General features: G+C 41.0%; 1 protein-coding gene across 1 annotated transcript; it reads right to left on the reverse strand.

Moving 5' to 3' along the window:
- Positions 1–2,933: 2,933 nt before the first annotated feature.
- Positions 2,934–12,259, reverse strand: LOC115582173 (natterin-3-like). The gene is made up of 3 exons (XM_030417964.1): positions 12,220–12,259; positions 6,613–6,700; positions 2,934–4,187 (listed from the first exon to the last, which is right to left on the reverse strand). Exons 1-3 carry the CDS (start codon positions 12,244–12,246, stop codon positions 3,121–3,123), a joined length of 1,182 nt encoding a protein of 393 aa, XP_030273824.1. The 5' UTR covers positions 12,247–12,259; the 3' UTR covers positions 2,934–3,120.
- Positions 12,260–12,521: the final 262 nt, after the last annotated feature.

Genomic DNA, 12,521 nt, shown 5'->3' on the forward strand with positions numbered 1-12,521 from the left:
CAAACTCCAACCTTTGTCTTTCCATCTCCATCTTTTGTTTGTCCTTCTCATGAGCTAGCTGTAACAACAGCAATTCTTTTTGCTGCTCAAATGTTAAATTACCTGATGGAACCTTAAAGGACTGTGCTGCCTGTGGCTCACCAGACTCTCCCCGTTTAACCACCAGCACCCCTTTACCAATCAACTGCATCTTCACCAGAGACTTAACATTACCTTTACGTTTATCACTTAGGCCACTCAAATCAATGTCATAACTCTCAGCAACTTTCAACAGCTGATCTTTAGTACAACCATCCAAAAACTCCTCACACGGCGAAGCAACAAAATCCTCTATACCTGCCATAGTGAGCTACAAATACACCAGGCCCAAAAGACAAAACAATGCAACTGGCAGAAGAAAACAACCAAACAGTGATTCAAAGGTCATCCAATGTAACAAAAAGACATTACAAATGTCCCTGAGACTAATGTGAAGTCCCCCTCTAACTAAACTGCCTATCCAAAACTAATCTAACTCACTATACCTAGTCTTCATGCAGATTAGCGGTGGGTTATTTAAACACTCAAACCGACAACAGAGTTAAGTCCCCAGCACGCTGGTTACTCACCTACTGGTTGTGGATGTGTCCCCGAGACCACTGCTCCAACCGCACACCACACAAAAATAACAAACTAAAACAAAAAAACCAATGAGCCAAAATGGACCACATTGCTCAACCTAACCAGGGAAACTCCACAAAAGCCAAGATCTATTACACTAGAAGACCATGCAATCACAGCTGACAGTCCACACCTGAGGCTGCAGGACAAAAAGACTCCCCAAACTGAAACAACAATCAAACCAAACCAAACAACCAAATCAAAAATGCATCTCCCAAACGCAAAAACAAAAAAACAAACAAAACCCTACCTCAAAAGGGCCACCAATCACCGGCCTCCAACAAAGCAAAGTAAAACAGGACGAGCCCCCACTTGTCACAAACCGGGCCGCACGGCCATGACAAAGCAAGGAGATGCACACGTGAAACAATTAACTAATTATTTATTGAAGAAAAAGTAACTTAAAAAGTAACCTAAACTAATCATGGCGTGTGTAGTCAGTGGAATCAGTGGTGTAGGTGAAATGCATGAGTGGAGAAGTGTGTGTGTAATGTTGTAAGAAGGATGTACAGAAACCCAAACGGCAAACAAAAGCTGAACAAGGTGTCTCTGGGAGGAGAGCCAGAGAAGACCGAGCTCCAGGAGAGAGATAAAGGCACCCAGACTCTCACAGCCCAGGTGGTGCCAATGCTGCTGACGACCCTGCTGATGTCAGAGGGAGAGAGAGAGCAGGGAGGGTCGTCACAGTCAGTTCGTTGTGTGTGCTTGGTGGGATGTCCATGAGGGTCTTTTGTGTTTTTGGCCTCCTTGAAGTTCCCCGTGTCTCTTGTCTCCTGTTGGATTTTGACTTTTGATTTTTCTATGTTTGATTTGAACTTTGCTTTTGGTTGTAGTTTGTTTGGCTGTCTTTGTTGCTCTTTGCTTTTTGTCCCTCTTTGTTTAGTTTTTGGTCTATCTCCCTTTTATTTTTTGTACTTGTTCAGCTTTGGTTTAAATAAAGCTCGCCTTTTGTTCTCCTGTATCCTGCCTCCTGTTCTGATCAGTTCTGTCCTTGACACGTAGTTTGAAGAGGAAAGGAAAGCCAATCATTGGGGTCCTTATCGTCGTATTTTATAATAATTTCGTAATAAGACCTGTGCTGTGTGCATAGGCTATTAGAGTAGGTAGAACATTCCCTATTATAATTTCTTTCGCTTCATTGTCTATCTGCATTAGGCCCACAGTTGGCTTTGTGGTGTATTAAGAGAAAGAAATCATTTAACAGAGACTACACCCACGACCACAATTCAATTTTTCATGAACCTGAGCTGATAGAAGTATCATCAGGGGTTGGGGGAGAGGATGTCTCACTCTCCACGTCTTCTTGCTCTGGCTGCAACTTTTTTTTCCAACAAACCTCAGTATATCCAGAATAACTGACTACTATAAATGCTGCAATCATACAAAACCAATAGGACAGGCTCTGGTAATATCAGTGACGTACAGAGGGGGAAAGAATAACACTTCAGTCAGACAACTCACATTTGAAATGTTTATTACAAAGCAGAACATAGTTATAGTTTGGCGTCTTGGTTCTGACCTCATCACTCCCTGCAGATATGTTTACATGAAATATTGGGGAGTGATGATTAAATATATCCCCCCTAGACAGAACCTGCAGGTGGATGCTGGGGTGGAGGTGGGGCTGAAGGAGCAGGCAGCTATACTTGTGCAGGGCAGCAGAGGCACTGACAAGCCAGCTTAAATAGCTCGCCCAATTTAGAGGGTGCGTTTGTAAGATGGTCTGAAGAGTGAAGCATGTCACGTGTGTATGTGCAGCACAGCTAAAGTCCAGACTACACACTAGAAAACTGACAAAAGTTACTATCAAAACAGTCATTGATTTGTGGATGTGTTTTTAATAGAAACCAATATCGCACAATGCAATGAACAAAATAAATGGAGAAGCTGCTCCCAACTGAAACAAATTAAACACATTGTGGTTAATGCTGGATCTCACCTCAGAAAACAGCATTTAGCTGTTTAAATTAGTAAAACTTTCCTAAACCCAACTTGCAAAGTGTGTACAACAACAACATGGATTACAAAATGAAAAGATTATTTAAAAGTAGTGTACAAAAAGAAGTTCAAAGCCCAATGTAATACAAAACATGGGCAAAACCACTGTCATAAATGCTTTTAAACTAAGATTTGAGGTGAGCTGAAACTTTTCAAAAAGTGAAACATCCTTCTAGTGTCAAACTCTGCACAATGAAACCAAGTGAGTAACAAAATGATTTTGAAATGTCAGATATTATATTATAAACAAAACAAGTCATTAAGGCACCAATTTTTAAAACATCATATGTTGTATTTTTTACTCATTATACTGCATTCATTCATTGGCTTCCATTCAAAGTGTCTTCAACGAAGGCCTTTAGATTAAATGGAGTCACAGGAACAAGAGCTGGTTACCAACCCCCCGAAAAGCATCAAATACAGAGATGCATTATATGACACATTATGTGGGCTTTTGGTATTTCATGTGCAAGGCTTGGAGTTGTTGAGAACTTCACATCGGTCCAACACAGTCTGGACGTCTGCTGTCTGAATGCTGTCATATGTTCCTGTGATAGATGTCGTCTGGATCTCCCCGTTACCATAGGTGCGGCTGAGGCTTGCTGTGAACGGGATGTTAAGCTTGTACTTATGGCGCTTCATAGTAGCAGTGCAGGAGTGGTTTGGCGGGGCTGTGATCGCCAAAGTAACAGTGTCAGTGGTAGTCTCTGTCACAGTTTTGCCCTTAGAGTACCGGAAAGCCACCTCAGCGCTGATCTCGAAACGTCCCTCAACAAAGAGAGGGATGCCGGCTTTGATGATCGTACTAACACGTGCACTGATAGAAAAGGAAATGTCCCACCTTTGCTGTGCCTCATATGTCTGTGTGAGGGTATCTGTTTTAGTCACTGGGCTGCATTCATAGTTGCTGATGACTGTTTTACGCATGATCTCTGGAGGGTACTGAACGGTTTTAGACTCATCAGTGATGTACTTGACATTGTAGATCTTCTGGCTAACTATATTCTCATTTATGGTCAGGACCTTGTAGTCCTTATACTTATATTCAGAACCTTTCCAAGGTAGGTAAAAGCACTTATCCTGAGTAGACACCTTCCCAAGTCCGTATTTGTTCTGCCCTACATACATGTCCACACCAGGGCAGGTTTGGACTGAATTCTCGGGTACCGAACCGTGTGAACCGTCCTTCCATTTCAGGATCTCAAAGTTGTCTTTGTTTACCAGGATCTGAAATGGGGAACCAAGATATTCTTTTTTTGTTTTGGCATAGTGACAATAAGGACCCTCACTAGGACTATAAAAGCCAGCCTCACACATGTATTTGCAGACATACTCGGTACGACCAGCATATTCATTGTAAATTGCAACAGCATCATTAGGGAGAGAGTTGTTCCAGGTCACCCACTCCAGGTTAGAGCTATCGTAAGACACAGGGATGGAAGACTGAACCTGCCTCCTCTGCCTCAACTTTGCAACAGTCAGAAGGGGTCGATCTGTGAGCATTGATCCATCGGCGGTCAACTCAGAGGCTAGATAAAGAAATGGAGAAAGGTTCAGACAAAGGAGAATGTTTGCATTAGTACGAGAGAAAGGAAAAAAACAGAGAGAAAACATTTTAAAATATGAAGCAAACATTTATAAAAGCACTTTTTTAAAATTCTATGCTGATTTGTGGACACTGAGATCAATAACTGGCCGATCCATTAACTCTTTAGACTGAAATGTCTCCTAATCATTGGATGGATAGACACATTCATAGTTCCAAGAAGTTGAATCTTAATGAGGTTGCAACACAGTTTTTTGCTCAAGGACACTTTAGCTGAGGGAGCTAGGGTTTTGAACCAGCAACCGGCAGATTACTGGACGACCCGCTCTACCTCCTGAGCTACAGCCTGTTTTCGTGTTAATTGTCAAATGTAAGCTTGCTAACACGTTAAAGAAAGAGGGTCAACATGAAACTTTGCTCATAGTATCACCAGGGTCTCTACACATGAACACGAGCATTGAGAACATTGTTTGTGTACACAGAGTTTACTAAAAATAAGGTTTTTGAACAACTCACGTTAACATCTGTGTGTTCTGCTAGCCGCCGTCATGGCAGACGAAGTGTTGATTTCCTAATGCGACTTAACATGGAGTACAGTTAAGGTGGACCGCTCCTAAAGCTAAGTTCCATATAACTGCACAGATAATTCATTGTTTTGTTGTCGGCAACAAACAATATTGACCTTGAAGTTGAAAAAGGAGCCTCATATAAGAAACAATACTAAAATCAAAAGCCGGAAAAGTCATGTGAGATGACGCGTGGATAGTTGTTGCTGGAAGACAGTAGCATTCCACCTTAACTCTCATCCATGTTACATTGCATTCGAAGATCAATACTTCTCCACTGGCAGGATGGCAGTTAACGGAACAAGCATCTGCTGACTAGAGATGGGATTTATGGCTCTTTGAAGGGAGCCGGATCTTGGTGAGCCGTTCCTTTCAAAGAGCCGTTCAAAAAACTGGCTTATTTGACTGATTTTTAAATGTATTAAGTTTTAAGAAGCCAGCCTGGTGGTAACTCATTTTATCTTGGAAATAATCACTGGGAGGTATGATGGGGTGAGATTTGGAACAAAACCGTCCTCCTCCTAATTAAGACCGCTGCAGCTGCTCTGCTCTCTGAGGCAGGGGCAGTCACGTGTTTGTTTATTTATTTATTTTTTTTATGCAAAGGCAGCGTGCAGAACTCAGGTGGCGTCATGCTACATTTGCATATCTAATAAGCACCGTGCAGCTGGGCTGCGCTCCTCCCCATGTAACTTCTCTGTCCCATTCAGGGGAGGAGCAAAGGAGGAGCACACAGTGATATAAAAAATAAAAAACAATAAAGTACCCTGGTGGTACTACCAGCAAAGTTTCATGTTGTGTCGAACCTTCTTGGTGTTTTAAAAATAGTGATTTTTTGTAATTATGCTTTTACACAAAGGTTTGACTCATGTACATTCACTAGGTTGCATGTTGGCGAGAGTTTCACTTTAACATCAGCATGTTAGCATTGCTTTTGTTATGTTAGCATGCTGTTATTGGTATTTAAGTCAAAGTATTTTCATGTCTTAAAGTCACAGTTAGACAGAACTTGGACTGTCTTGGACTGTGACGGTGATCTGAGCAGAAAGCAGAACATGGACGCTGCAAATCATGAGAAATCAGACTCTTCTGATATCATTAGATGGCTCCATAGTGTGCATGGGTCAGTTAATACCTCCACCCCAAACATCCTCCTGTTATATCAGGAGGAAGAGACAGGGAGAAATTGACATATTAAGAATATAAATGTTCTTGCTCACTAACATAAAACCCTTCTGACCCATGATATTAATCTGCTCTGCAAGCTGCCATCAACAACTAGATAATGTTTAATGTGATGAGCTGGTAAGTCTGTCGCTCCAAACTACATTTGATTGGATACAATTATGTAAATGTTGTGTAAAATATCTTATCTCTATGTCTCTATAGTTTTACAGGAAGAGTGAAGAGAGGGATTTTGTCGTCTGCATTAAAGATGAGGTAACTGAACAACTGACAGACACAGGATCAAAATGTATTTTTTTGTTTCACTGTGTCTTTTAGCGCAGTGATTCCCATCCCCCCCTCAGGGGATGCCAAAGATCCACAGCGGAGCCCTCTTGATTTAAAGACATGTAATAATTTTAATATACGGTATTGGTTAAATATAGGTGAGTCAGCATTTAATTCATTTGTGTGATGAAACAACTACATTTAAGGGCTACATTAAAATTGTATTCATTTATTTAACTAAAACAGATACAATGGTATGGTTTACAATGGTAAAAATGTTGGTCCCTCAAGAAAACTGTTGGGAACCACTGTTTTAGAGTGATAGGCATCATTTTATAATCAACGTATACCTCAGTGTTTTCCCAAAGTCATTATGTCATGTGTTTTTACCATTTCTCTGCACTGTGTTGTCTCCGAGATCCAGAGGTGTGGCTGAGGACAGAGGCAGCAGGACCAGCAGCAACAACACTGACAGCTTCTTCGGAGAGAAAACACAGAACAACATCTGCTCAATACTCACATTGTGAAGACTCTGTAGTCTGGGCCGTCTGCACACGGTACATTTGTTCTTGAGGATAAATGAAATTAACTAAATATTTGAATCACAATTACTGTTTGATAATATAACCAAATTATTTTTTATCATTATTCATATTATTAAAAATATAATAATAATAATAATATAATTATTCTTTTTGTCAAGGTACTGGAAATAAATCAGAATAAGCCCAAACTAAAGTCCAAATATCTTTTGAAACTGAGTCATAATTTTAAATGATGCAAATTTATGATTAAAGTAACCACTACATGAAAAAAATGTACTCATGATCCCGGTGTCCATCAACTGATGCACCTCCAGTCCCCTTCAGGCTTTTATACTGTAGCTGCTTCATGGCCCAGTTACTGAACAAACACCGTACATACTTTCACTTTGACCTGATCGGTAAACGGTGACCACACCTGTGGTTTCTTTGCCCCAATCAGACAGAATATCTTTTTACATGAGCCACAAGATAGTGAGCTCAGTCTGAACAGAGTAACACTCACAACCTCTTTTCCTTTCCCCCTCTCTTCATTCAAAGAGATTCATTTGCTACAGAGACAGAGACCAAAACTGTTTTTTCAACCAGGAACATGTTTATTTCTGCTGCAAAATTGGGCATTTTAACATTGGCTCTTCTGAGGATTGACTTGCTTTTGGTCTCAAGTTGCCGTTTGAGGAACTGTAGGTTTTGGTGCTTCCATATTGGCTTCACAGGTTGCCTCTTCATCAGGCACGTGCACACATAAGGCCTGAAGGGGTGCTTGAGCCCCTTCAAGTGCCCTTTTGTGTGTGTTTTTATTGAATAAATAAATTCCTGTTGTGCAAAGGGATGTAAATAAAAAAGGGCAGTATGAAAACGCCACGGTTATCTAACGTACACATTTCCTTGTAATATGGTGTTGTGTGTGTGTGTGTGTGTGTGTGTTGAGCCAATTGTTTCTCTGTCAGCTGCCACACACGTATGAGATGAGACTTGACAGTGGAGCGACTTGAACCTTTGTGAGTTATAAATCCATTAACATAACTTCCTTGTCGGGGCTAACAAGTTGCCTTCCACTTATTCAACGTACTTTAATATGAGTAATAATTGCCCATTTGCTTGTTAAGCTAACTGCTTGTTAATGAGAGTTAAGAAAAATCTGACAGCTGTCTATGTCGGCTGTTTATCTTACCAAAAATATTAAAGGAGACATATTATGCAAAACTCACTTTTTTGTTGCTTTTGTATGTACATTTGCATATCCGGAGTACCTCCCCACCCCTTAAGAATGATTTTCGACCACTATGTTAATGTTTTGTAAACTGGCGGAGTCAGCAAATGTGTCTCTAAAGGAGCCAGTTGGATTTCACCTGCGCTGTTACGTAACAGAGCGGGTGATTTGAATACTCCCACCCTCACGCTGGATATCTCCTCCCACATTACGCAGGCTACCTGTACGCGGATCCGCCATTTTCGCGCTTCACTTGTAGGTGTAGTCACACCTCCCGGAAGAAGTGGGTGGATTACCTGGGTCTCATTTGCATTTAAAGAGACAGGCACTCAAAACCGACCGTTCTGAACAGGGCTGTTTTGGCAGGGTTTTTGAACAGTTATGAACTGCTATTGTGCTTCATTCTTATGGTATTTTGACCAAAGCATGTCACAGACATTTCATTAGGACACCAGGGAACTAGATTAACTTGTAGAAATAGGGTATAATATGACTCCTTTAAACTTCTTCAAGATATTGAGTTTACTGTGACTTTGCTATTGTAAACATTGCTGTTACTACTAACATTCACAGTAGCAGTCACAGTAGTAATTAATTGTATTGTCACAATTTTAGATGTGTAGCATGTATTTCTACTTTGCACTTGCCCTCCAAACCAGTGTTTCATTGCTTTTTAAGAATTGCAGCTGAATTGCATGTCTTCTAAACCTCAGTATTATGATAATGTGAATAAACTCATGTTGACAATTATTTGTTGACAAAAAAGAAATGTCAATTGCATATCACTCACAGCTACATGGGATACACAGCTAAGTAGTTAGCTTTCTATAAGTTTGTTTATTAATTTTAAATTAATCTACAAAAAGAAATTGTCGCGTGCTGTGTGTGCGCAGGTACTGCTCTTTCCTGACTTTGAGCACCTGCCCCTCTATAATCATGTGCACGTCCCTGCTCTCCATGTTTAGTTTATGACTGGTGGCTCAAGTGACCTTTTAAAAACTGAGTTTAGAGCTCTAATTCTAACACAGTAAAGGCTAATTGTAAGTGAACTTTTGGCTCCATACTTTTTGTTATGAGGCATTTTGTAAAATTGTAAATACTATTGCAGTGCCCGTAAGAAAAATGTATTCCCATAGAAAAGTGGGAGGTTAAGTAGCTTTTTCATGGATGGCCAAATGAGGCTGTGTTTGAAGGTGGGACGTCAGGGATATTTAGGTTTGTAGTGAAATCTGATATTCCAGGGTGTAATTGGCCGTTTTTGACCATTTTTGATTTTGCCATTATATTTCACCTTAAAAACTATTTACTTGGTGTCATTATTTTCAGCACAACCTCACATGTGTGACTGTACACTTATTTTTTTTATTTTGACATACTGTATTAACACAATGGACCTAAGATCACAAAAAAACATAAAATCCGAGTAGAAAAAGTTAGATTTTTTTACTGTGAAAACCACAAATATGTTTAACAAACCATTTTTTATTACTTATAATGCAAATATAAATTGTTGTTTGCTAAATATATATGTATATATATATATATATATATATATATATATATATATATATATATATATATATATATATATATATATTATATGTAACTATTTACATTTAAATGCAGACAATGCTCAGGTCTGCCTGAGCTCCTTCCAGCTGAATGAAGAGTTGCACTGCCTGCTCCACATTCAGCTGTCTCCTCATTGTTTTGACTTATTAAACAAAAAAACAACTCCACTTTGCACTAAACACACTAAACCAAACACTACATAACACACTAACTACACACTCCAAAAGCTACATGTCACAAATCTCTCAACTCTCAATATCGCTGTCTCTACACCGACCGTCATTGCCTGCCATTCATCTGCCTCCGTCCCTCCCACAACTTCCTGTTCCTCAACAACCAAACTTGCTGCTTGGACACTTTCGTGACAAAAGCCCGTTTTTACCATTTCTTCCTGCACCAGACACAAAGCAAACGTGACGGCAATGTTTGCGAAAAAGCGTGGCGGGCATTATTTACCCTAAGTCCGGTTTTGGACGTGCCGGTGGGTCCGGTCTGTCGCCTCGGGAGGTGGGCCGCTAGCAGCTAGCCGCTAGCTACACACGAACATCCACAGATCTGATTCCACTTTGTTGTCCGCGTGTCTCCGGATCTCCTCAGACCCGAACATACTCGGTCCGGACTCTTTTAGTCTCATTAATCCACAACAGTCAGTTTAGATGCACAGAACAGAACGGGACCGAACCGCTGGCAAAATCCCGGTCCAGCTCATGCCGCTGCAGGTATAAATCTGCTTGTTTCTTAAGGTGGGGGGTGGCGGTGGGCTCTGCAGTGATTGGCTCTGGTGCGCACGTGACTGTGGTGGCTCCGGTGGACAATGTTCGTAGAATTCTTAAAGCATTTCTGAAATAATTTATTCACGGTATCATTGCAGTCCAAACAAATGAGATGTTGCACACCCTTGAACCACACAGCAGCCATGTTGAAACTCTCAGGTCGGTCTGATCCTGATCCGCAGAGATATTTGAGGCACAGATACACACACACACACACACACACACACACACACACACACACACAGAGATTCCTTGCTTTTATGGAGAGATGGGTGCTGAAAGTAGAGATGCTGAAGCCTCCTCAGCACCTGCCAAATTTGTGACAAAATGGGTCGTTGTACTTGCTTAAAGGGATAGTTTGGGTTTTTTGAAGTGGGGTCATATAAAGTACATATCTACAGTCGGTCTGTTCCCTTCCATAATTGCTGATCAGCGCAGTGGACTCTGTTCACTGCGGTACGAAGCTGAGCGTCCAGGCTGAAGCGGCTCTCTACTTCTCCAAACTGAGGCTGCGCTGATCGACAATTACGGTAGGAAACAGACTGACTATAGACATGTACTTTATATGACCCCACTTCAAAAAACCCAAACTATCCCTGTAAGAGTACATGTAGAAATAATGCTAAAAATGTACATCAGAGAAGATTTGGAGGAAGTTGCCTGCTATCTCCGGCTGGTTTTGCTCATCTGTGTGGAATGAGCTTTTAGGAATGAGCATTGCAGTTAGGCATTAATGGATATTACATTAAAAGACTTCCTTGATACTGTGTGTTTTTCCTCATGGGAAAATCCCCAGTGAGGATGTTGTGGTTGTGGAGATGAATACTCTACAATGTAATTTGTACCCTGACCTTGTCATAAGGTTATCACAGCATCAACATCTGTTTTAAAACTCACAGGGAAAAGGAGATTTATCACAAAATGCATGTTAAACATTAATGGCCAAGCAGGAAACTTGGGGTTATTTATCAGTCTATTACCTTTTGTCTGATGTTACTTTATTTCTCTGTGGCCTTTTAATAGGTTAACCACCCCCAAGGCCATAGGTTTGGCCTTAACATTGGCTGTGACATCAAAACCCATACCAACATCAATCATCCTCCCTTTTAGCCAATCAGATGCTAGCATAGCATACTTAAACTAGACAATTCCCCGCCGGAAAATCGCGAGAGTGGGCTGTGCGCTTTGCCCCGGGATGAAAAAGCAAACATAGTATCAGCAAAGTTTCCTCACCATCAGGCGGGAAAGACCTTAAAGAACACATTCATCAAGTTTTGTGGTCCTAGTTTTAGAAATGTGGTAATAGGAGCGAGTTAAAAAAGGGTGCAGTTGTGCAAATCCTCTTCCCGATTTACAATGGAGTGAACAGAGCAGTTGAGAGCTACTCTCGTCGGTTAGAGACAGATAATTCAGAATCTGTAAATCCTACCAATAAAGTAGACACATTGTGAAAAGGAAGACAAGTGTGGCTACAACTTTGGAAAATATCACCGTTTTTGAGTAAAGTTTGTGGCTGGGAGCGTCACTGAAAGAGAAAATTTCTGAGAGTTTTTTTAAGTCTCTCACTGTTCAAAAATTATACATTGTAGGAAAAAAGATCAAATACAGCTCAAATACACAGGACTTGTGCCTACATTTTAAAGTTCAAATGGTGTTTCTAGGTGAATGCATGCCAGAGCAGAGGATTTGCGACTTTTTTGACCTCATCCCATTCATTGCTTATGGGAAATTTTTCGCAGGTGTCTTCCACTTTTTTCCTACAATGTGAGGCTACAGACACAGACAGACAGACAGACAGACAGACAGAGTTGTCTGTCTGTCTGTCTGTCTGTCTCATGTGTGTCTGTCTGTCTGTCTCATGTATGTCTCCTGTCTGTCTGTCTGTCTCCTGCCTTACTCCTGTCTGTCTGTCTGTCTGTCTCATGTGTGTCTCCTGTCTGTCTGTCTGTCTGTCTGTCTCCTGTCTGTCTCTTGTCTGTCTGTCTGTCTGTCACTCTCTCTGTTGGCCCAGCTGATCTCGGTTGCTAGGTGACAGTTGGCAAGGGCCCGTAGCAACGGTGCCTGGGCCAGCTGATTTGAGGGTGATTTCTGCCTCACATCTAGGACATCAAACTAGTGCTATTTGGTCAAAATCATACATGATATCGGCAAAATGTTTTCACGATCAAGCCAAAAAGGCCTTAAAGAACACAGTCATCA

The sequence above is a fragment of the Sparus aurata genome, chromosome 5 (assembly GCF_900880675.1).
Source record: "Sparus aurata chromosome 5, fSpaAur1.1, whole genome shotgun sequence".
In the NCBI taxonomy this organism is placed as follows: Eukaryota; Metazoa; Chordata; class Actinopteri; order Spariformes; family Sparidae; genus Sparus; species Sparus aurata.